The sequence below is a fragment of the Leucoraja erinacea genome, chromosome 26 (assembly GCF_028641065.1).
Source record: "Leucoraja erinacea ecotype New England chromosome 26, Leri_hhj_1, whole genome shotgun sequence".
Taxonomy (NCBI): domain Eukaryota; kingdom Metazoa; phylum Chordata; class Chondrichthyes; order Rajiformes; family Rajidae; genus Leucoraja; species Leucoraja erinaceus.
Genome location: NC_073402.1, coordinates 19757466 through 19784070, shown reverse-complemented (window position 1 = coordinate 19784070; position 26605 = coordinate 19757466). Strand labels below are relative to the sequence as shown.

The 26605-nt window shown below is 41.8% G+C and overlaps 1 protein-coding gene across 3 annotated transcripts in view; it reads right to left on the bottom strand.

Annotated features, from left to right (window-relative positions):
- Positions 1-209: 209 nt before the first annotated feature.
- LOC129709756 (calcipressin-3-like) overlaps positions 210-26605 on the bottom strand; it is a 95631-nt gene continuing 69235 nt past the window's right edge. For 2 of the 3 annotated variants that reach the window (XM_055656315.1, XM_055656314.1), the window contains 3 exons: positions 20821-20994; positions 5061-5232; positions 210-1501 (listed from right to left, as the gene is read on the bottom strand). In XM_055656315.1, coding sequence (XP_055512290.1) covers positions 1344-1501; positions 5061-5232; positions 20821-20994 — 504 coding nt within the window. In that variant the 3' untranslated portion in view covers positions 210-1343. Of the gene's footprint in view, positions 1502-5060; positions 5233-12438; positions 12520-17223; positions 17485-20820; positions 20995-26605 lie in introns of those variants that run through there. The other variant, XM_055656316.1, reaches the window with a different exon arrangement.

The window sequence follows — 26605 nt, the reverse complement described above, 5'->3', positions numbered from 1 at the left end:
AATCCAGATCAGATCAAAGTGGTGAAATATTTAGCAGCATTGATTTATGTAATATGGCCTTTCAAGAGTTATTCATTCGATATCATGGTTAAAACTTTTTAACCTTGGCAATAATTTAAAACTCAGTTTTGAATGTTACTAATTGTACTGTGTTTCAAGGTGGCTTCAGCCAAATGTAATCAATTCCAATCTTTGATCACCATTTCTCCACTGTTGTATTATTTATTCAGATTTTTGCAATAATTATCAGCATCTGTCAAATATGTTTCACCAGAAACCATCCAACAGCAAACATATGATCCTCAAAATATGAGTAAGTAACATTGTGTGGCAATTAATTCATCGTTATCCATTAAATCTGGAAATTTAATGTGAAATTGCAAAGCTCAGGCAGCACATCAAGTTACCTTCAACAATTGTAAAAAATAGTGTCATTTATTTCAGGTTATCATTTCAAGACATATCACGTCTTAAATCATTATTGTTAGGCAAGCATCATTGAATAGATGGTTATCACTGGTATCTCATTAACCGAGCAACTCTATCTAGATTTAACTTGTAAATAACACTTGAAGTGCGAACAGCTATGTCTTTCCTAAACTTTTTTTTTTGGTTTTGTTTCAGCCAGCAAACTGACCTTAAAGAAGACAAAGACAGAAGACATGCATGCACAAACTGCACAAGGCTCATAACGTCCCCCCTGCAAAAGCAAGTAGTATTATATATTTCACCACTGCAATGTTGTGGAGTGGGTGAGGAGAGCAGAGAATGGGGGTGGGGGAGACAGCAAGGAAAGATGTGAGTGGAGAATCCCTCATATTTGGAGCCCCATCCACTCACAATATAATTAGCAAGAAGTTTTAGAAGAACACAGGCGCCAGAGCATTTACTTCCCCCTTATGTGGTTCATTATAACATACAAAAACGCACATGCACATACAGGAACAGTGATAACAATACTGCAATAAGAGACAATAGCAACAGTTACATACCCTGCATCTGTTAAGTGCTGAAGAACAGCTCTGAGTGAACACTGAGGCTGGATAACAGCATTATGGATTTGAAGCTATTTTGGAGAATGGGGAAGGGGGAGGGGGATGCAGCCCACAAACCGTTATGCCATTTAATTCCCCATCAGCAAACCTATATTGATGAAGCCTCAATATTCTGGAATAAAGCTTCAACACCACAAATAATGGAGTCCTTACAGTTGTTCTTTAATTAGGCAATCACCCAAATCTCAACTTTTTTTTTAAAAACAGTCCTCAAGAAAACAAGAGACAGCTGATGGAGTGTCGCTGCAGAGAATGATCTGGTCTCAGACGACAGGCAGACAAGACGGTTCACTTCTTCCCTGCCGGCATATTATCTGGTCGCCTTGTTTGAACCATTTGTTGTTTTGGTGCCTTCACTGCACCTTCATCCTCATTTTCACTATCGCAGATATGTACTACAACGCTTGGGGTACCCTCCGACCCTGTGTGGACCTCGTACTTTTCACCTACAGCACAAAGAGGGAAGAGCAATGATGTTATGTTAGTCAATTAAAATAACCCCCCCCCCCCACAACCTTTTACATCATGAAAGCGAAGCTGGCGTATGAGCACGTATTCGAATGAGCCTAAGCTGAGTCAGTAGTGTCCGTGAACATCATTATGTGAGCTTTAGTATATCATCCCAGTCATACAATTGCAATATTTATTTGATTCCAGTCCTCTACTTGGAATAAAAAGCTGGATTACTTGAACTAATTCATTGGAGTCTGAGGATATTGTGGAGCATGTGAAAGCATCGTCACAAAATACATCCGCATGTGGCTACATTAAACAGTGCTCATGGCTTCATTAAGTCTGATAGAAGGAAATATAAACAGATTGATTAACAAATTAGAGCACACAACCCAATTGAAAACATCCATTCAGAGGCTCCGGAAATGCCTCAGCGCCTTTCAAATAGAAACATAGAAAATAGGTGCAGGAGTAGGCCATTCGACCCTTCGAAACAGGAACAGAAATATGAGGGGGGGAGGTGGGTGCAGGGAAAGGGAATAAAAAGCGTGAGATCTCACTGGAAAACAAAATGAGCAGGAGGAACAACTCACAGTCTATGGGAAATATCTTGCAGTGATTTATATTGTGGAATTGAAATTGTGGCTCTTTCAATTCAGTGACTCAAGGTAAAAGATAACTTTCACTGATTGCAAATGAATTCCAAGCTCCAACAGGTGACCAAAAATCTAAACGTACTTGGTGGGTGAAAACAAAAAAGATTAGTGCAGCTTTGGTGAATTGTCTGAAGATGGAGATGGAGATGGAGATGGAGATGGAGATGCTCGATTTACAATGTCATTCCATTTTGGGTGCCTTGTGTTTTTGGGATTTTCTGATTGAACCCTCGCCAATATGTTGGATGGGCAAGGACTCTGGCGATCTCTGGACCACTTTGTCTAAGGTACATGGGTAGGTCATGTGATGGGCACCCCACGAGCAGGGGATGACATGCGATACTCAGTCCTCCCAGGGGACTGGCAAGAAATCTCTTGGAGACATTTCCTGGCTGTGTCCTTTAGACACAGCTAAGAAATATGGCCTCTGGTTTCCCAGCTAATCATGTCGAGAAAAGGCACATTATAAAATATTCGTCTGACCCCATTATAAAATAGATTTTCCTCTCCTCAGCCATGAGACCAAACCTCAAAATTCTAGTCCTTTGCTGAAACCAGCCCAATTCCAGTCCTGAACTGCACTCTCACCCCAGCCCTGGATGTGGCTTCAAGTCCCGAATTGAATTTTGAGCAAGAAATTACAATCCTTTCCTGTGAATACAAGGTTTTTCCAGGAGACCCGAGTTCCCCAACAAGGAGGCTGCAGGGGGATTGGGCTCATCCCATGCAACCAGTCTGACTGGGCGGAAATCCTGGGAGCGGGACCTGTCCTCCCCCCCCCATGTTTTGTGACCTGGGAGCTACAGCCAGTCTCAGGTCGCCTGCATGCCCCAGGACTGGCTGTAGTGCCCAGGTCAGCTCGCCTGCCCCACACTCCAAAGACATGCAGGTTTGCAGGTTAAGTGCTTTGGTAAATTGTAAATTGTCCCTAGAGTATTGGGTGTTGCTAGTGTATGGGGTGATTGCTGGTCGGCGTGGACACGGTGGGCCAAAGGACCTGCAGTTCCCAGGTTGCATCGCCTGCCCCCGGATTTGGCTGTAGCGCCCAGGTCGGGTCGCTTGCCCCAGGTCTGGCTGCAGTTCCCAGGTCACCTGCATGTCCCGGGACCGGCTAGAGTTCCCAGGTCGCGAAAACTAATTGATATAAATACGCCTGCGGGCTGGATGATATCGAGTTGCGGGCTGGACCGGCCCGTGTGCCGTAGGTTGCCGACCCCTGTCCTAGGCATCAAGCCTCACTGTGCCCTCCCCATGTTTTAAAACGATTTCCGCCCATATACCCAGACATGGTAAACACACCCAGGAGTCCTTGATCGAATACTGCAGAGAAACATGCAGCCCAGACATGGTCACAAATATAGGCTCATGGAGCTACACAGCATGGAAACAGGTTCCTCGGCCCACCTTATCCACGGTGACCAGGATGCTCAACTGTGCTAACCCCCCTCGCCTGTGCCTGGCCCATGTCCCTCAACCTTCTCTATGTTTTGCTCTGAAACGAGTTTCAGTCATGCAACTACTAAATTAATTTGGAAAAAACTCCTTGAAGTTAAGATATTGAACTTCTAGGCACCAGTTTTGTACCTCGTCATATTGTTTACCACCACGTGAGATGAGAACGCCTATTCAAACTGCTTGTGATTTTTTTTCATCGGGGCTGGTGCTATTGACCAGCAGAGGGCAATGAAAGCTGTTAAACATAGATTGTCTCCAGATTTTGCCGAAATGTCCTCTCTGTATTTTTTTTTATCATATTGCATTCACTTCTATTCAGCCAGTGTTAATTATTTTGCCTACTGCCAATTAAACTTAAAAATCAAATACTTACATCTGAGGCATTAGTAAAATGGATGGCCAATTTGAGTCGGGCCAATTTGCAACTAATGTCAAACCAAATGCACCTCAAGATTCAACCAGGTTGCCCATAGGTTTTAATGAAGATCAAATCAAAACAATAAACAAACAAAAATCCTTGAAGGTCTTTACCAGTCAAATCAGAAAGCTCTGATGAGGAAGACTCGGCCAGAAGACATGCCAGGTTGGTAGCACAAAATGTGCCATGATTGCAGTATTAAGGGCCTGTCCCACTTACGCGATTTTTTCCGGTGACTGCTGGCACCCGTCATTAGTCGCAGCCGGTGGCCGAAAATTTTCAACATGATGAAAATCCAGCGTCGACCAGAAAAAGGTATGACTCTTTGGGCGACTACTCACGACTACACAGGCGTCACCCCGCGACATGTCCGCCACCTGCTGCGATTAATGACGGGTACCGGCAGTCGCCGAACAAAATTGCACAAGTGGGACAGGCCCTTTAGCCCTTTGCACTCTGCTTCCTAAATCTGGAATATATTTCAGAAGCAGAACAAATGGATTGAATTTTGAAGGCAGACTACAACATACTGGTACGATTATACAATGCGTTTGGTGCAAGTGATGAGGGATGAATTTAGAGGGGAAACACTACTCCTTGGAGAGGAATGATAATGCCCGGTAATCTCTCAAAAACATTATTTCCAATCTTTTCTTAAACATTAATGGCAAAACATAACTTGCTATTCCAACGTTGTTAGGGCCATGAAAGATTTATGACTTTACACTGCGGGCTTTTGAAATAGCACAGCATATTTGTGCCCAGTGCTGTCTATAATGAAGCGACTCAGTTGTATGGATTTAGAGCATTCTCACCTTGTTCTTGTGGGAAAATTCTCTATCGGACAGATGTTTTGGTTCAGAAGTGAAAAATTATGCTATTTGCTTCACCACAATTAATTATGAAGAATTCAATTGAGATCATCACAGTATTCGGACAAACTTTAAAAAAAAAAACCTCAGAAACGTGTGCGAATTCCACATAATCCTTCAGTGCTGCTGTATTGATAACGCTATTTCTCACCTGGACCAAGAGTAGCAATTGCACGCAGCAAGTCGTAATTAATGCTCGGAGTAGCATCTTCAATTGGACGCCACCCAACTGGCGGCGAAGCAGGAGGGGAGATGAGGAACTGTTTCATGGGTGGTGGTGGAGCCAAGTATGAATTTTTGGCATGATCTTGGGTATCTTGGACCTGCAAAATAAAACCCATTGCAACATGGACATTCTGTTCACCCACAAAGCTGGAAATAGTACGATAGTTAGGTTGCCAAACCAGAAAAGGAAAATGCTTCTTTCAAAATTACATCGCTACTTTTACTATTTAACATTTGTCAAGGTTTTTCAATACTCGTTTTTTTTTTTCTTTGAACAGAGCATTATATACAATTATTTCGAAGTCTTGAACAAATAAAGTCCACAGGACTCAAATGTACTTTTTATACTGGCCAACTGTATCAGTTAAATCTATATTGGACACCTTTCCAGGAGGGCATGTAATTGCCTCTATTTTCAAGCCCTGCTTCAATAGCTTCCATAGCGACATGTTGCCCTATTTCAATATATATTTTATTGAAGAAGTTCTGTTTAATTTCCTGCCTAACTTTTAGCCTGCAACTTCTGAAACTTCCACACATCGCAATTCCGCCCTTTTTATTTTCCAATCAGAATTATGGAATGTCAGTATCTTCACACCATTTCCTCGCATTGATCCTTTAACCCTTGCTTAACCTAAAACCAATCTACACAATCTTTCTTGAAGTTTTAACTTTCTTGGGATAGTTACTCATAATTTTAAAAAAAACTTTACTAACATTTCCTTTAATAACTGCACCCTAATTTTAAGATAATTCTCCTTTGTTCTGCTATCTTCTCTTCAAATAATATAAAATCCATCCCGTCAAATCCGACAATAACCTTAAACAACCTGCACAAATTAAACCTCAGATAGATACAAAGTGCTAGAGTAAAGGGGCTGTCCCACGAGCATGCGACCTGCATGCGGCAAGCACGACCAAACCGGAAGCGGGGCCGTGCGGAGGTCGAGTGATCCCCGTACAGGGCCGGTCCCACCAACATGCGCCTGCATGCGGCGAGCGCGACCAAACCAGAAGCGGGGGCCACGAGGAGGTCGAGTGAGTGACGTGAAGTTTGAGCGAAGTCCGCGGGAAGTTCGCGCGTGACATATGGCGTCGAGACGCTGTGCACGCCCGTCGAGGCGGCTGCGGGCCGGCAGGCCGTTGCCGCATGGAATATTTGAACACGGTCAGTTTTTCGGAGCCCCGCGTGATGTCGGGACCAGCTCCGCACAACTCCATACGGCTCCGGTGATCGAAGTGGGACCGGCCCCGCGAGGCCGTACGGCTCAAGCGACCACGTTAGGTCGCGCTTGTCGCATGGAGTCGCATGCTCGTGGGACGGGCCCTTAACTCAGTGGGTCAGGTAGCGTCTCTGGAGAAAAGCGTCACCCATTTGTTTTCTCCAGAGATGCTGCCTGACCCACTGAGTTACTACAGCACTACTTGTCTATATTTGGTATAAACCAGCATCTACAGTTCTCCTCTACAAATTAAACCTCAATTTTGTATACTTGAGGAAATACAAACTTCATTTATACAAACAGTCCTCTTAATCGGGACCTTTTAATCCAGGGTTTCTCACTGAAATAAATAATGCATCAGCAAGCAGTTCGGGTCAGGGTCGTATACTGTTGGAGAGGAAATGAGTGGGCTTGGGGTCAATGGCAGCGAGAGGTGGGATGAGAATAAACACTCAGAAAATAACCTAAAGTATGGAGACGAGTGCAAGACAATAACAATTTTGGATTCCCTGGCCCTGACTAAGAAAGACCTGGCATTTTACTTGAACAAACTGGTTACAACCCACTACATTTAGATGCAGAAACCCACTTTGTAAAGTTTGTTGTGACCACACACACAGCCAAAGGCCTCTGTGCACATGCACTTCCTACACAGAGAAGACCAGCATCTCATTTCTGGAGGCGTATTATCAATGCACAATGTATCCAAGTCACATTTAATGTTCAGGACTTTCTACAAAATCTGATCACGCAGCCTACATTAGGCCACAGAATTTCTGGCTCTGTATATTTCCAAGGCCCCACGCGTTAAGTCTCTCGGGATTATTTTTCCAGATTTGCCTTCAAAAATCTTGATATTTTTGCTAAAACTTTGCCTTCTTGATGTGTCTCTTTAACTTTTTTTTATCTCTATGCCACCAGGACAAACAAAAATTGCAGAATTTCTTGTCCTAGCAGATTGAGCAGAAAATTTGTTCCTCGGAGGTTGAACAACATGGCATTGAAATGTCCCCCTTGATTCCATGACGTTCTGACTTAACTGAGCAATGCTGAAATTAATCATTGATTTTTTAAAATATACACCAAGATAAAAAGATTTGTCATAAGATGAACCAAAATCAAAATGACACAGCACATTTCTGATATGCATCATCAGGAAACAGACAAGAACTAGAGGATCAATGTATAAACTGCTGGAGGAATTTAGAGGCTAAGGCAGCGTTGAGGAGAGAAATGGAGAGTCGATATTTTAGGTCTACCTGGAACGTTGACTGTCCATTTTTCTCCACAGATGCTGCCTGGCCCAGTGAGATCCTCCAACTGTCCCCTTGATTACATTTTATCTCTGTATGCTTTGTTGTCACCTTCTCCACGCTAACAATGATCTATTGTACATTTTCCTTGATCTCCATCTCCTTTGGTGTTTCGTTTTCACACCTTGCCTTTCCTTATCTCCGTGTCTCCCTCTCCCCTGATTCTCAGTCTGAAGAAGGGTCTTGACCCAAAACGCCACCCATCCCTTCTCTCCAGAGATGTTGCCTGTCCTGCATTTTGTGTCTATGTTCAAGTTCCTCCAACAGTTGTTTTTTAATTCCAGATTCCAGCATCTACAGAATCTCATGCATCCAAGGCCGAGTGATGCAGCTTTAGCAGTATCATCCAGATCTATGGCGACAGAGCCAACATCTGACATCTCCACTCTGGTCTGGTGACCTCTGATCAACAAGCATCCTTTTTATACATTCACAAGATTTGGCAGGAACAAACAGTAATCAGTCTGAGCAAATGACGGAGAAAACTGGGACTCCTGGATCCTGGTTTCTTTTATGTGGGGGGGGGGGGAGGGGTTCGGGGGAAATCTTACGTTGCCAGAGATGCAATTGTTTTCCGGATCGTACCTCTGGTCGCTCTGCGGCCTAACATCATGGAGCTGGTGGCCTTGATCGAGGCTGACTTGATTGAGTCCCACCTCATGGACGTACCATTGGAGCCTGCGATCCCTTGCCTGGGATCGACGCTCCAACTGCGGCCTGCGGATTTCAACATCGAGGAGCTTGCGGTCTCAGGCAGAGAATGATGTTGGGATGCTCAAAAGTTGCAGGAGGTTCGACTAGCCCCGACCTGGGGTCCAAACGCCCGGCGCTGGGAGCTGAGATCCCCCCGATGCGGAAGCTTGATCGCCCCAACGCAGAGGGCCTGACCGCTGGCTATGGGAGCCAAGATCGTCCCGTCAACGGAAGGCCCGAGGCCCCCGACCGTGGGAGAACAAAGAAGGGAAAAAGATTGAACTTTTTCTTTCGCCTTCCATCACAGTGAGGAATGTGGTGGATGCAGGTGGATGTTTATGTTAAAATGTAGTTTGTGTATCTTGTTGCTTTTTATTGGTAGGACTGTATGGCAAATGAAATTCTCGTATATTGCAAAAGATAGTTGGCTAATAAAATATGATTATGATGACTTTTGTGGCTCAGATGTGTGATTTCAGAAAAGGAAATGGTGCTTGATCACTGACTGTCACAGGAGCAGCATGAGACCTGGATATGAAGATATATTAGGTAAAAAAATTGATTCCAAGCAAAACTGGGTAAGGTCAAAGAAAAGACTGGTAAAGACAAGGAGCTACAGATGTTCTCACAGCAAGACCTTTACCAGAAACAAGCACAGCCAGCAACAAGACATCATTAGCGAATGAGAAGTGACATGTCGCCGAAAGGTGTGCTCTATTTATTGTCTGAATCGCAGGTTATCATAACCAAATGCAAGGAGAATAACTCCATAAGATGTATGTAGATCACATGGCTACAGAGCTAGACCAACTGTAAACTCTCAGTGCTAAGGATAGAAAAAAAACCCATCAACGATGAAGAAACGGCCACTTGGATACCACGGATATTGATTTGGTTTCACACAACCAGGATTATTATCTTGTGCCTGTTGAATGCTATACTCCATGTGCCCATTCACCTAAAGGATAAATGATTTGAGATCCATAAATATTTATCCCAGCCAAATAAATCATAATTGCCAAATAAGGAATTCTAGAGAAACTGGACAATGGATCCCAAACTATCAAAGAGAGAATTTACAGAATTTATGCAACATGGGTCCATCACCTTGACCTTATCCCCATAATGTCTGAGGGGGATATGGTTTCGCTTAGAGGCATATCCAAAACGGACAACAGGACCCTGAACAAAGCCAGAGATAAAGGAAGTATCCATCTTGTCTTATTGCTACTCAAAACTGCAATGAATTTGTCAACTGAGCCACTGAATGGTAAAAAGTCAAAGGCAAGGCAAGGGAAGGGAAAATATATCTCTAGAAAACCAAACAAAAGGCAATGGTTGTGTGATGCACAAGTGAAAGGAAGCTAATACCTCAACAACCACACCTCCTGCATTGTTTGTTAAGAGGGTGACGCGTGCATTGCATGATCAGGAGGATGATCACAGGTTGTAGAAACATAGCTAGATTTCAAGATATCAGTAACTGATATCCCAAAGGCATAACATGTATGTGGGTGGGCATCTTCAATGTCCATTTGCAGTAGATTGTACTGCTATATCTACACCACTGTAGGCCAAGTCCTGATGGGTTTTGTTGCCAGACATGGATGGACATGACGAGAAATGTACGATTAAAATCGCAGTTTGTCCCCAGTTCATGAACACCAACCCATACATACAACCAAGTGTATGGGAGTCTGGCAGAATGGATTTACTGGCTGCTGTAGGGCTGCAGGCAACTTCCTGACATCAACTGGAATTATACTTAATCAACCCCATGATGGATACATTAGAGTTTACACATAGATACCCATTTTGTCAAGCCCATCTAGGGATACACTGTCTAGACCAGCAGTCATTGGCACAATCTATAACTTCACACCTGGCTTAACCCAACCTCCATCGTCAGACTCAAGCCATGGACCAACTCTAATTCAATGAGGGATTGTTTGATCGATGGAAAGACAGCTTGAAAATAGTTCCTTCGAGTCTCATCTGATCATCAACTACTCGTTCTATGTTATCCCACTTTCCCATCGACTCCCTATGCATTTGCAGAGGCCAATAAACCTGCAACGTGCAAACACTACACAGGCAGCACCCGAAGTTGGGATCGAACCCGGGTCTCTGATGCTATGAGGCAGCAGCTCTATCAGCTGTGCCACTGTGCAAGGCATTCTAGGTGTAGCGCAATGCATGCCAATAAGTAGTCATCCTGGTGAAGATGTATTATGGGATTATTTGCACATTAAATCACAAGCAATCGACAAGGATACGCAATGGATTGGACTCAAGCTCTGCAGTGTTGCCATATCTAGTATTTTAATGAATAAACAGCAGAGGGAGACTGGAAATATTCTGCCGTCTCTCTATGATCGCAGGGCTGGAGCCAAGGGTGAAGCATTTCATAACCATGTTCAGCTGGAGGTGCTAACTGGATGATTCATCTCAGTTTCCTCCTCAGATCCGAAGGTAGTCTTCAGCCATTTCGATTCAGGCCAGATAATGTCATCAAATGTCCCATAACACTAGATACAGCACAAGATAGGGACCATGTAACGTTCTGAAGAAATGTACTTCAGAACTAGCCAAACATTATTCAAAGTTGATCCAGTGATTCCCACACCAGCCTCCACCCTACAATATGGAATATTGCCCAGGTATGTCAAAACAAATCAAATCCAGCAAATTAGCATCCAAACAGCATACTGTTCATCATCAGCAATGCAATTGAAGGCGGCATTGACAATGCTATTAAGCAACACGATCCTGACCTACCATCTACCTCATTGGAGATACTTTGACTATCATTAATCACTGGACTTTATTAGTTTAAGTTTAGTTTTTAGAGAAACAGCACGGATACAGGTCCTTTGGCACACCGAGTCCGCGCCGGCCATCCATCCCCGTATAATTACACTATCCTACACAGAACACACTAGGGACAATTTACAATTACGCCAAGCCAATTAACCTACGAACCTCTACGTCTTAGGAGTGTGGGAGGAAACCGGAGATCCCGGAGAAAACCCACGCAGATCACGGCGAGAACATACAAACTCCATACATATAGCACCTATAGTCAGAATCAAACCCAATCTCTGTCACTGTAAGGCAGCAACTTACTGCTGCACCACCATGCAACCCAAAAATTGCGCCAAATGTTATTCCCTTTATCCTATGTCTGTATACAGCGAACTTCTTGATTGAAATTGTACATAGTCTTTCTGCCGACTGGATAGCATGCAACAAAAATGCTTTTCACTGTAATGGAGAATGAAAACTTCTCACCTTTTAATTCAGAAGCATTAGCACTGTGGTGGCCATTTGTAATCTGCCACTACAAGCACCAGAGTCGTAATAATCAACATTCTTGTGGGTTACCATTAACCACAAATTCAACAACAAATAATTACTGTGAGGACCTGCCTAAAAGCCAAATGGTCTTTGCAGTTATGATTACAAAGGTGACATTTATCAAATATAGGCGTCCTAGTTTGCTGGTAGGGCTTTTCACAAATGCTGTGTGACAGTACAAAGTGACAAAGTGTCAGATGTGATGTATTTCAGCACAGCCAACCTGCAAGGATCCTGAGCAGTATCAGTGAGAGTGGATGCTGACCCCAAGTTTGAGAGCACAGCGGGATTTTGCATTCACACCTGGTAGGAGGGCATTTGATTGCAGTGTGGGACTTGCAAATGTGCAGACGGTCATAAAGAGCTCTCAAGAGACCCTCTGTGCTGACTTGTTCCAAGAGTGCCTATTTGATCATTAGAACAGACCTTCGCTTGAGAGTGAATGTGTGATGTATTATATTCCTGCTGCTCAAACACAAACCGATTCTAAAATGGCTCAAACCAGAAACATTTTCAGTGATGCCTGAAAACGGATTCATTCAATTGAGTTGAATTCAAAAAAGTTGAATTGAGGAGAAGACATTTGTTCACAAAATTGGCCATTGTTACCCCAAAGTCATGTTATTTAAGAATGGTACAACGAGATTAAATTCTACAGATCGCCTTGGGGTGTGGTTGATGATTCAAATGCTGTATTAAACACAAGCCTTTCTTTTACCTTTTCATTTTGCATTGTTGTTTGTTTCTCCTCAGCGTTTTCTGACTTACTATTTGATCCATCAGCATGGTCCTTTCTTCTCTGGGCATAGATAGATGTAAATTCACTATTTAAAAACTGTTTTATTCTATCGCCATCAAATACTGCTATCTTTAACAATTTTAAGTGGATTGATATTTTATTTCAGTTACACCAGCATAAACATACCTTAAATAATCTAGCACTTTATGTCATTTTTGTTACTTTTATCAACTCCCATTGTCTAACCTTATGTACCTAATTAACCAACACAAATTCTCTGCAAATTGACAAAGATCTCTGTCTTTCCCCAGCTCTGCTGTATCAACAGCTGACCAAAGCAATAAATGAGAGAATGCCTCAAGATATTATTGATATGGATTTCCTGATAAAATTTGTCATCAGCGAAAATCCGTCAGAGGAAAATGTAATCCAAAACACTGTAAATGTACGATATCTGAAAAAAAAAATACGCAGGATACAAATACATCGATAGATGCTCCTGAATACATCATCAGTGATGTAACCTGGGGTCATTGGGTGTTTTGGGTCTTTCAACATCAGACACCCTCACCCAGGCGACCCAGCCGTGGTTGGTCAGACCACGACTTGTGTTCAGGTGGCATTCGCTCTTCCCCATGGACCTCCTCTCCTGATCCAGAGCCATCTCGAGGCCTTCTCCGCTGCCTCTGTGGTGTTCTTGATGGCCTTTCTCCTCGCCACTCCGCTCTTGCCCAGTGCACTCAAGGCTTTGTAGAGCGATTGCCCTGCAAAACCTCTGCAGCCAACCAGGAAACTTATAGCAGGTCCGCAGGGTCCATGGAGAAGGAGACAAATTAATGGCACAGGTTACTGACTTTCATCCAAGGCACCAAGAGCTAGAAAGTACACATTTTAAGCTCCAAACAAAGGGAGCTCAAAGAGAATAATCGCATGTTCATTGGCACAGAATTAGGCCATTCGGCCCATCAAGTCTACTCCACCATTCAATCGTGGTTGATCTATATTTCCCTCACAACCCCATTCTCCTCCTAACCCCTGACACCCATACTAATCAAGAATCTATCAACCTCCGCCTTAAAAATATCCATTGATTTGCCCTCCACAGCCTTCTGTTGCATGTCTGAGATGGTGGAGACCTAGAGATGGAATGGTCATTCCATCTCTGGGGAATGAGAGACAGTTGTGAGAGGGTGGTGGGCACATAACTTTGACCTCAGGTGCTGTTTGTGTGGTGTTTGCTCGTTCTCCCTACGACTGTGTGTTTCCTCCGCTTTCCTCCCATATTCCAAAAATGTTGGGGTTTGTAAGTGAATTGGCCTTTGTAAATTTGCCTCTAGTGTGTTGGGAGTGGATGCTGAAAGTGGGATAACATAGAACTAGTGTGAATGTGTGATCGATGGTCGGCGTGGACCCTGTGGTCTGAAAGTCCTGTTTACACAGTGCAGTCTACTATCAATCAATAGCTGATCTGCCTTCTGTAGGTGTAAAGAGAAGGGGATGAATGGAGACAGAGAGAGAGAGAGAGAGAAAAAGGAAAAGCAATGCTGGAGTTGTGAGATACGGACTGCTTCAGTTGCCAGGAAACTGAAACAAAGAGAATACTGGAGGTCAGGCAGCATCACTGAAGGCACACACTGAGGGCACAAACAAGTTATTATTACAGCTTGTTGACCCTTCATCAGAACAGGCTCGCAACTGTTATTGGAATTTAAATTTCCCATTGCCAAATTATTTTCTTTAAAAAAGCCTTCTTGAGCAGCGTAAATATATTCCTTCAATATCTGCCAACACTTTTAAAGTGAAAATGTTTCAATATTTGTAAACGGGGTGAAAAATAGAATGGAACAAGAGGATCAGATCGTGACTAAGAAATTAACATTTTCATGCATTTACTGATAAAACATTCTGTTAGCATGAAAGGGCAACTTTATCTTGCAGTTTCTTTTAAATTTAGCGAGTGGGAATTATTGGAGGATCGATATTTAGAGTGCTAAATGAAAAAGATGATCATCATGAAAGTGTGTGATGTTTAAATATATTTAGTATTTTTCAGCCTGCCTTTACTTTTTATTTTATTCAGGAGTATCTACATATATCTTTATATGTGACTCTTCTCCCCTTTCTCATTTAACATTCCATGTGTGTTTCCATGTTTCTGGATTTGAATTCGGAAACGCCACTTACTTTAACAGTAGTCAGTAATATAACGGTGAGGTGGGTTGAAAGGGTCTGTTTCTGTGCTGTACAAGTTGCAGCACTGATTTTATACGTGGCCCAATGACTTAACAGAAGTAAAAAAGTGAATTATTTGATCTCATTAACCTTCCGCAAGGACACGTTGTTAACATTTCCACAGATGTGCTGCTATAATAATGGAGAAAGTCAATAAGCTGTAACTCTATTAAAGTTGGGTTTAACCCCGAATGGAGAGGCAGTTAAAATTTTTTTTTTTTTTTTTTTTTTTTTTTTTATTTCAAAATAGACTTTATTCATTGATAAATATATACAATTCCTGAACCATTCAAACAAACAAAATTCATCCGACATTTTCGGAGACTATACAAGTTTTTTTCAGTACAATTTTTTTACATTTTTCAAATTTCACCAAACAGTCCCCCACCCGTGCCACTCTGTGGCCCCCTGGCGTGGGATACCTTCCCTTAATTTAATTTGAGGGGCGTCTCCACCATACCGTGCCCCCCATGTCCAGCAGCGGAAGGACCCTAGATTGTGGCCCTCCCCCACCGAGCCTTGGCGTTGGCTGCACCAAGCTTCAGCGAGTCCCTTAGCACGTACTCCTGCAGTCTGCAGTGGGCCAGTCGGCAACATTCCCTGACGGACATCTCGCTCTGCTGGGTGGTGAGCAACGCTCGGGCAGACCAAAGAGCGTCTTTGACCGAGTTGATGACCCTCCAGCAGCACTCGATGTCAGTCTCTGAATGTGTCCCTGGGAACAGTCCGTAAATCACAGAGTCCTCTGTGACGGAGCTGTTCGGGATAAATCGTTAGAGGCAGTTAAAATCACCCAGAACACTGCAGAGGAAACATTGACTTCCTGCAGATTGTTTTTAACATTCTCCTCTAGCCAAGTTAGAAAGGACACCTCTCATCAACTGTGGCGCTTCATTAACTATGCTGATCGATGATGTTATTGAAGCCAAACTACTGTTTTAACAATATTTTATTCTATAGTTTAACATGCAGGAAGGGTGGAAGGTTGTTGCATAGGCATCTGCCTTCTTCCCACCGAGCCATTTCCTGATGGTGTACTGGTTCCTGCACTCACTCACTGACCAGCTACCACTCACAGACAGCTTCAAGCAGAAACCTAAATGGACCAGCATAGATAAGGTCCGACAGCTAATCTCACTCATGCCTCAACGTTGTGGACGTCTGGCAGCTTGTTGTCTGCTTCAAAGTAAAACGAACTGAACTGGTTGATCATTATTTTTTAGAGATACAGTATGCAAACAGTCCCTTCAGCCCACCAAGACCAACAATAACCTCAAACACTAGTTCTATCCTACACTCTAGAGGCAATTTACAGAAGCCAATTAACCTACAAACCTGCACGTTTTTGGAATGTGGGAGGAAGCCGGAGCACCGGGAGAAAACCCATGCGGTCACAGGGAGAATGTGCAAACTCCGTACAGACAGCATCCATAGTCAGCATTGAACCTGGGTCTCTGATGCTGTAAGGCAGCAACTCTACCACTGCGCCACTGTGCCGCCCTATACAGTATCCGTAGCCAAACACAGTACTAACTTTCATTGCACCTGTGGTGCCTTGGCTGGAATGTGGGATGATTTAAACTACTTGGCTGTGTGGCAATGGGAAATTTTGAGCCAAGCTTACATTTTAATTTTCAAAACCTTTCTTGGAAGGTATGCCACCAAAATATTGCTTGGCAAGTCAGTTGATTTAATCCTAGAAACTGGGCCAGGTGGTGCTGGCATGATTTGCTGGCTGCATTTGCTGACTGAAGTACTAGCAAAGATGCCTTTGAAGTCTGAAGAAGTGTCCTGATCTGCAACATTGCCTATCCATGTTCTCTAAAGAAGCTGCTTGACCCGCTGTGCTATTCCAGCACTTTGTGTATTTTTTTATGTAAACCAGCATCTGCAGTTCCTTGTGATTACATTTAATTCCCTTGCCTGATAATATCAGCAGCATGGATTGTCTGCTGGTATAACCACACTAGTGCCACTCCCCAAAGTACTGTGAAGCTAACAGTAAATGGGCTGCAGGTTGCCCGACTGTCGCTTATGAGATATCATGGCCATGGACTTAATCAGCCGCATTGTTAGCTATGCCTACACATGAAGCTTTCAGACCCGCTCCTACATTTGTTCTCAGATAGCAGCGTATTCACCAAGGCACCAACACCTGGCAGCTACACTGCAGAGCTGTTCCCCGTGGATAGTGCCTCCTGCAGGTAAACCACCATGTCATTACACACACCATCACAACCAACAGGCAAAAGGGTTGCAGGCCACACAGCTCCATCATTTTCCCATCTACGATAGACTGGAGTTAATTTTACAGGCCCCCATTCAGATTTTTATCCTTAAACCATCCAGTGACGTTTTCAACAAACTGCCGCTTTGTTAAGTGTGGGAAGGAACTGCAGATGCTGGTATAAACAGAAGAAGGACCCAAAACACCGCGGGACAGGCAGCATCTCTTGGGAGGTGGAATGGGTGTCGTTTTGGGTCGAGGCCCTTCTTCAGACTTTGTTAAAATTGACTTCAACAGGTACTCACCCGCTTTTCCTTTGCTTTTGACATCTTCATTGCTCAGTGGTATATCCCGAGGAAAAACTAAGGTTCAGTTTACCACAGTCAGATTCAACACCTGCTGAATTCCCCCATTACCTTCACTGTTCTTTATTTTTAAAAGTCAGATTATTGTAAAGGTGTTAGAAATGTAGACAAGATACGATGTCAGCTTAGACATTGGAGTTTGTGTATGTAAATACAACTTGAACTAAACTTTCAAGATTAATTATTTTAAATTTCAATTAACAATATACCTCCTTAAAAAAAGCTAATAAGTGGCAACTGCCTGATAGAATATTTAATTTTATGGCCCAATGTACAGCCCCCCCCCCACCTGTTGGTGAACAATGGATTGTTCCTTTGATGACATCATGGCTTTAACTGCAACTCGTCACCTTTACATCACATTCCCCATCCATATAATTGGGGGAAAGGTAGGAATGTGTTGGTTATAAAATTAAACTGTAAATCTTCGGCTTTGCACACTGAAAAGTACGGCAAATAGCTAAACACACATATTCTCGGATTACAATGGAAAAAAACCCGGTTAACTGCCTGCAGACGCTGGTTTAGACCAAAGACAGACACATTAAGGTGGATTAACTCTGCGGGACAGGCAGCATCTCTGGAGAAATGGAACAGGTGACGTTTCAGGTCGAGACCCTTCTTCAGACAGAGAATCGGGGGAAACGGGAACAAGAGATATAGACGGTACTTAGGACAAATGAATGGAAGATATGCAAAAAGCAATGATGAGCAAGGAAATGTGGAGCCCGCATGTCGTACTAGTTTTACTGTCGTCTTTTTGAGTTCCACTGTCTGTATAACTCGTTATCATCTATCCCACAGCCAACAATGGACCATTGTGGGTATCACATTTCTTTGATTATCATTGCTATTTGCATACAGTGCCCTCCGTAATGTTTGGGACAAAGACCCATCATTTATTTATTTACCTCTGTACTTCACAATTTGAAATTTGTAATAGAAAAAAAATCACATGTGGTTAAAGTGAACGTTGTTAGATTTTAATAAAGGCCATTTTTATACATTATGGTTTCACCATGTAGAAATCACAGCAGTGTTTATACATATTACCCTTCATTTCAGGGCACCATAATGTTTGGGACACAGCAATGTCATGTAAATGTAAGTAGTCACGTTTAGTATTTTGTTGCATGTCCTTTGCATGCAATGACTGCTTGAAGTCTGTGATTCATGGACATCACCAGTTGCTGGGTGTCTTCTCTGGTGATGCTCTGCCATGCCTGTATTGCAGCCATCTTTAGCTTATGCTTGTTTTGGGGGCTAGTCCCCTTCAGTTTACTCTTCAGCATATAAAAGGCATGCTCATTGGGTTCAGATCGGGTGATTGATTTGGCCTCTTAAGAATTGACCATTTTTTAGCTTTGAAAAACTCCTTTGTTGCTATAGCAGTATGTTTGGGATCAGTGTGTTGCTGTAGAATGAACCGCCGCCAATGGGTTTTGAGGCATTTGTTTGAACTTGAGTAGATAGGATGTGTCAATACACTTCAGAATTCATTATGCTACTACCATCAGCAGTTGTATCATCAATGAAGATAAGTGAGCTAGTACCTTCAGCAGCCACACATGCCCAGGCCATAACACCCCCACCAACGTGTTTCACAGATGAGGTAGTATGCTTTGGACCTTGGGCAGTTCCTTCTCTCCTCCATACTTTGCTCTTGCCATCACTCTGATATAAGTTAATCTTCGTCTCATCTGTCCTCAAGACCTTTTTCCAGAATTGTGGTTGCTTTTTTAAGTACTTCTTGGCAAACTGTAACCCGGCCATCCAATTTTTGCGGCTATCCAGTGGTTTGCATCTTGCAGTGTAGCCTCTGTATTTCTGTTCATGAAGTCTTCTGCGGACAGTTGTCGTTGACAAATACGCACCTGACTCCTGAAGAGCGTTTCTGATCTGTCGGACAGGTGTTTGGGGATTTTTCTTTATTATAGAGAGTTTTCTTCTGTCATCAGCTGTGGAGGTCTTCCTTGGCCTGCCAGTCCCTTTGCGATTAGTAAGCTCACCAGTGCTGTCTTCTTAATGATGTTCCAAACAGTTGATTTCGGTAAGCCTAAGGTTTGGCTGATGTCTCTAACAGTTTTATTCTTGTTTCTCAGTCTCATAATGGCTACTTTAACTTTCATTGGCACAACTTTGGTCCTCATGTTGATAAACAGCAATAAAAGTTGATGGAAAGACTGGAGGAAAGACTAGGTGCTGAACGCCCCCTTATACCTGCATTAAGGTGGCAATTAAACACACCTAAGCAATTATAAACGCCTGTGAAGCATGTGTCCCAAACATTATGGTGCCTTGAAATGGGGGGGGGGGGGGGGACTATGTATACACACTGCTGTAATTTCTACATGGTGAAACTAAAATGTATAAAAATGGCCTTTATTAAAATCTGACAATGTGCACTTTAACCACATGTGATTTTTTTTTCTATTACAAATCTCAAATTGTGGAGTACAGAGGCAAATAAATAAATGATGGGTCTTTGTCCCAAACATTATGGAGAACACTCTATCTTCCATCCATTTGTCCTAAGTACCGTCGATATCTCTCGTTCCCCTTTTCCCTGACTGTGTGTCCGAAGAAGGGTCTTGACCTGAAACGTCACCTATTCCTTTTCTCCAGAGATGCTGCCTGACTCACTGAGTTATTCCAGCTTTTTATGTCCATTTTACGTTAATTGTCTTCTGACATGATCCATCGGGTTAAGAATCCTGTCCATTTTTGGTTAGTTTGATGAGGTCAAAATACTTGTGTAGTATGACCATGGAATCGTACAAAGGGTTTTCTAATCCTAGTGACGATTAATTGCAATTCAGTTGCACTAATGACTTGTTTTTATATTACAGGCGCTTCATTGCCATCTAGATTGTTGGGTGTGTCAATTACCAACTTTCTCTCTCCATTGTACTTCTGAAGCAGGATTGTTGCTTTCATCTTTGACTGCTTTTAAATAGATGCACTGTCAACTGAGAATACTTGGCTAATAAAATTCAGTGACCTTTGGGAATTTTAGGACATTTCCAAAAACTCCGAAGTGTATGCCGCTCCGAGATTTGAAAATATTTTCATCCATTGCGTAAGAGATGCTTTCACACATAAGCCTAGCGTGTGAATGGATTAGTTACGTCATCATAAACAAATGTGCAAATTAAGTGAATCATTTTAAGAAACAGGTAGACAGTATTTGAGAAAGAGAAACGGTTACCATTTCTGAACCCTTCATCAGAACATACACATGTTAATAGAGTGTGGGTTTCAGGATACAAAGAGAACACAGGTTCTGATGCTAAGTCCTAGACCTGAAACATGAACTATTTCTCTTTCCACATAAGCTGCCCGATCTGCCGGGTTCTTCGGCATTTTCTGATTTGTCACAACATAAAGTCATTTAATTAAGTAGATGTTGGATGTGCACATTATCTACCATTGGCTTTAACTAAATAATGGAAGCGTTGACTGTGCAGAATGGCTTGCTTTTTGAATAAAGGGCTTCTTTGAAAGTAAACCGATAACGGAATGAACGTTATACTGTACCTGTGCAAAATAAAGTTTGAGTTTGGTGCCATTGAAGTCAGATTCGTGAAGTTCTATTCGTGCCTGGGCAGCTGCCTCACGGTTGCTGAAATTTATCTGTACTCTCTGAAAACTCTTGAATAATTGGAATGTGGCATGTTCATCATAAACACGGAAAAGGGCTTCAAATCGATCCTGTTTAAGAAAAATCACACCACATGGTTAAAATGTTGAAATGCGGAATATTAATTATAACATGATTCAAGTGCACACCCTTGCCAAACATCCTTTTATAACTTGGCAGTTGTATCCAAAAATCAGTTGTATAAACACTCGTCTTCCATTTATTTCTCAGCGGCCACTAAACAGAATATCACCTTTATTACCCTGTTTGGTCTTCTTCATTCCCACTTCTTTAAGTTTTCAATAAACTTGAAATCCTTATCTGCATTATTTACACTGCATGTAAAATCAACATCAATCACGAGATCCATCTGGCTGTGTATATATGGAAATAACAGAGCTGGAAGGCATTGACATTTTACTTCTGAACCTCTAGACATTTTAATTGGTTCAACTGATTCAAACACAGAAAAATGTTTGGGAAAGATATCTTGTTCATTTGTTAAAAAGCTTTGTTGCCAATGTTCTTCCTTCTGTGACGCATCTAGCTCTAAACTCACTGTTCTCCTTCCAGCAACCACATGTATTCCCTGCAAAACTGACCTAAATCAGGTCTTTTTCCAGTATGCCAGTTTCTACAGTTACACCTACTTCATCCACTCTTCAGATATACAATGCATTCAGAAAGTATTCAGACCCCTTCACTTTTTCCACATTTTGTTACGTTACAGCCTTACTTTAAAATCATTTTTTTTTAATCATCAATCTACACACTATACCCCAGAATGAAGAAGTGAAAATAGGTGTTTAGAATTATTTGCAAAGTAATTAAAAAGAAATAGCTGAAATATCACATTTATATAAGTATTCAGACCCTTTGCTATGACTCAAAATTGAGCTTAGGTTCATTCTGTTTCCATTGATTATCCTTGAGATGTTTCTACAACTTGAGTCCACCAGTGGTAAATTAAGTTGATTGGACATGATTTGGAAGGTACACACCTGTCTATATATGGTCCCACAGTTGACAGTACACGTCAGAGCAAAAAAAAACAAACAACAACAAGCCATGAAGACGAAGGAATTGTCCGTAGACTTCTGAGACAAGATTGTGTCGACACACAGATCTGGGAAAGGGTATAAAACAATTTCTGCAGCATTGCAGGACCCGAAGAGCACAGTGGCCCCCATCATTCTTAAATGGAAGAACTTTGGAATCACCAGGACTCTTCATAGAGTTGGCCACCTGGCCAAACTGAGCAATTGGGGGAGAAGGGCCTTGGTCAGGGAGGTGACCAAGAACCCGATGGTCGCTCTGACAGAGCTCCAGAGTTCCTCTGTGGAGACGGGAGAATCTTCCAGAAGGACAACTATATCTGCAGCACTCCACCAAGCAGGCCTTTATGGTAGAGTAGCCAATCTTCAGTCAAAGTTTATGGTAGAGTAGCCAATCCTCAGACATGACAGTCCACTTGGAGTTTGCCAAAATGAGAAACAAGATTCTCTGGTCTGATGAAACCAAGATTGAACTCTTTGGCCTGAATGCCAAGCGTCACTTCCGGAGGAAACCAGGCACCGCTCATCACCTGGCCAATACCATACTTACTATGAAGCATGGTGGTGGCAGCATTATGCTGTGGGGATGTTTTTCAGCAGCAGGAACTGGGAAACTAATCAGGATCCAGTGAAAGATGAACTGAGCAAAGTACATAGAGATCCTTGATGAAAACCTGTTCCAGAGCGTTCAGGACCTCAGATGGGGGTGGAGGTTCACCTTCCAACAGGACAACGACCCTAAGCACACAGCCAAGACAACGCAGGAGTGGCTTTGTGACATGTCCTTGAGTGGCCCAGCCAGAGCCCGGACTTGAACCAGATCGAACATCTCTGGGGGGACCTGAAAATAGCTGTGCATTGGTGCTCCCCATCCACCCTGACAGAGCTTGAGAAGATCTGCAGAGAAGAATGGGAGAAATGACCCAAATACAGGTGTGCCAAGCTTGTAGCGTCATACCCAAGAAAACTTGAGGCTGTAATCGCTGCCAAAGGTGCCTCAACAAAGGACTGAGTAAAGGGTTTGAATACTTATGTAAATGTGATGTACCAGTTATTTCTTTTTAATTACTTTGCTAAAATTTCTAAACACCTGTTTTTGCTTTTTTTTATCATGGGGTATTGTGTGTAGATTGATGATTTAAAAAAAAAATGTGATCCATTTTAGAATAAGGCGTAGAATGTAACAAAATGTGGAAAAAGTGAAGGGGTTTGAATACTCTCGGAATGCACTGTAAAGCTTTGACCTTGCTTATACATACCTCCATTGTCTTCCTTCTCCCTATCTTTTGCACCTCATCCAGCCAAGATTTCAATTCATAGCCTTCTGGGCTTTGATTAATTGTTGGGGCTGCTCCTTTAATTGTTAAGATTCTTAAGCTCTGGAGTTCCTCCTGTAACCTACCTTCCATTACCATAACTCCTGAGATCCTATTTCATTTGTTCCAACATGTCCTTATGCAATAGGTGTCAAATTGTATTGTATAAAGCTCCTATGACATATCCAGGGTCCCTGCATTGTTAAATGTGCAGCAGGAAACCCTGCCCTTTGCCATATCTCCAGAAGGTTTTGTATATTTAGGAATACACATCACCCGCTTTTTCACATCCCTGTTTGCAGCTAACTACATGCCTCAAGTTAGCCAAATGAAGGCTGACTTTGAGAGATGGCGTAGTCTGCCACTCACTATGGCTGGGAGAGTGCAGTCAGTGAAGATGACTGTACTTCCCAGATTTCTTTACTTGTTCCAACGTTTGCCGGTTTTCCTACCCAAGTCATTTTTTAACTCAGTTAACCAATCTATAACCTCCTTTATATGGGGTAACAAGGTTCCAAAGGTCAATAAGTGCACTCTCCAAAGAGGTCGTGAAGTAGGTGGACTGGGCCTTCCTAGCTTTATTAATTATTACTGGGCATCCAATATCCAAAAGATATTATTCTGGCTCCACCGACCAGATACAGACTGGTGTCTGCTTGAATCACAATCCTGTTACTCCTCGTCTCTCCCAGCTTTAGTATATTCCTCCCTGCCATTGAAACCCTCTAGATTTACATCCAACCCTGTCGTACTATCCACCATCAAAATCTTTAACCAAGTTCGTAGCCATTATATGCTTACATCAGCTTCAGTTCTGGGTCCCATTCATAGGAACCATTTATTCCCCCCCCTCTACACTTGACTCAACCTTTCGACAGTGGGGTTTGAATGGTCTTATGTGCATTAAGGATTTATACACTAACAACATATTTGATAGTTTCGACAACCTACACAAAAAACATGGCCTCCCACATAATCATTTCTTTAAATATCTTCAGGTCCGCCACTTTGTCATGAAAACATTTCCTTCTTTTCCTGATCTCCCTCCTGTCACAGTGTTGGATAAACTCACTCTTACCTTTGCAAATAAAGGACTGATCTCTGCAGTATATTCTCAATTGATGTATTTAGGAGATCAAAACCTGAACAAAGTTAAAGCTAGGTGGGAGGATGACCTTGGTATGGATCTGTCTGAGGAATGCTGGACAGAAGCGCTGAAAAAAGTCCACTCCTCGTCATCATGTGCTAGATTGGGGCTCATACAATTTAAAGTTTTACACAGGGTTCATTTAAGCAAAGCCAGGCTTGCTAACATATATCCAGGGACGGACGCTGGCTGTGACAGGTGCTCGTTCTCTCCAGCCAATCTAGCTCATGCATTCTGGTCTTGCCCCAAACTTGTTAACTACTGGGCAGTGGTTTTTAAAACCATCAGTGAAGTCCTTGGGATGACAGTGAGACCTTGCCCGCTTGTAGCTGTATTTGGTGTAACAGATAAAACCTTGGGTTTAAATACAACCCAGTCTGATATCATTACATTTACATCACTTTTGGCCCGTAAGAGAATCTTGCTGGTGTGGAAATCTACCACTCCTCCATCTGCCGCTGCTTGGCTGGAAGACGTCATGTTTTTTTTTAAGGCTAGAAAAGATTAAATTCACATTGAGGGGATCTGTGAAAAAGTTTTATTTGAAATGGGAACCCTTTTTATCATACTTTGAGGGTCTAAAGGAACTATCTATTGACTGAGGGCACTTGACAGTAAGTGGGGATCCGCCTTTATTCTGTTTTGTTACTTTATTATTGTTAAAAAGTACATTTCACCGATAAAATTCAATAGTATAATATATAAGAAGAACCCAATTATTCACAATATAATAAGAATTTGGAAACAAATAAAAGTATCCTTGAAATTAATAATTTATCAGTACTAACCCCACTATTGAACAACCCCGCATTCAAACCTTCTATCATCGACAACACATATCAACAATGGGATAGACTGGGGATTAGGAAAGTAGGGGATATGTATGAATTGGGCAAACTGTTATCATTTCAACAATTACAATTAAAATTTAAATTGAAGGATAATCAATATTTTAAATATATACAGGTATGTGACTTTATGAAGAAATATACACATAGATTTCAAACTATATTTTTAGACCCTTTAGAAGAAGCAATGAATATTAAGGCTGATTCACAAAAATTAATATCATACTTTTATAATAATATATTAAATAGAGAATCACCCTCAACAGAAGCACTAAGGGAAGATTGGGAACATGAGCTAATGATAAAGATCTCGAAGGATAGATGGGAAAAGTATTTGATGAATACACATAACTGTTCTATTAATGCAAGACATAATTTAATTCAATTCAAATTATTACATAGACTATATTATTCAAAAACGGGGTTGAATAAATTTTATCCAAACGTATCTCCCAGATGCGATAAATGTTTGTTTCAAAACGCTAATATAACACATTCATTTGTAGGATGTACAAAGTTGAATACATTTTGGAGTGATATATTTGATATATTTACAAAGCTTTTCAAGTCAAGAATAGAACCCAAAATGGAATGGATTATATTTGGAATAATAGGAAAAGATACCAATTTAAATAAAGACCAAAATGTTTTTTTTAATTATGGGTTAATAATTGGAAAGAAATTGATACTTAAATTTTGGAAAAATTCAACCATACCAACTGTTAAAATGTGGATTAGGAATATGATGGACATAGCACGCCTTGAAGAAATGAGACTCCGACTAATAGATAAATATGACCAATTCTTAAGAAGTTGGTCTCCTTTCATCGACTTTTTGGAATCATGTGATGCAGCGGTACCGTAAAGATTGCTGATTTCAGTTCATGACGTGGATAGATCTACATCTCCGAATACAGATTTGAAAAATTCTCTTTTAAGGGGCCTTCTCTTCTATTTCTGCTTTCCACTTTTTTTTAATTTTTATTTTTTATATACACACTTCACGTTTTTCTACTCTCTATCATCTATTTTTCGACTTTTTCTTCTTTCTATTGTTTTCTTTTTCTTGTCTTGCTTACTTCCTTCTCATAACATAAAACTAGAGGTTGTACATAGAATGGATTACGGTATGACATAGTTGGCACCTAAAATTAGGTTCCACTGTACTGTTTTGTACTGTATTAACTTCTAATAAAATAAACAAAAACAAAAACAAAAAAAAGTACATTTGATTTTTGAATATATTTGGATTGTGAAAAAATAAGCTGCCAAGGGGTGTTTAGGGAGGGTGGGTTAGGGTTATTTTGTTTATATTA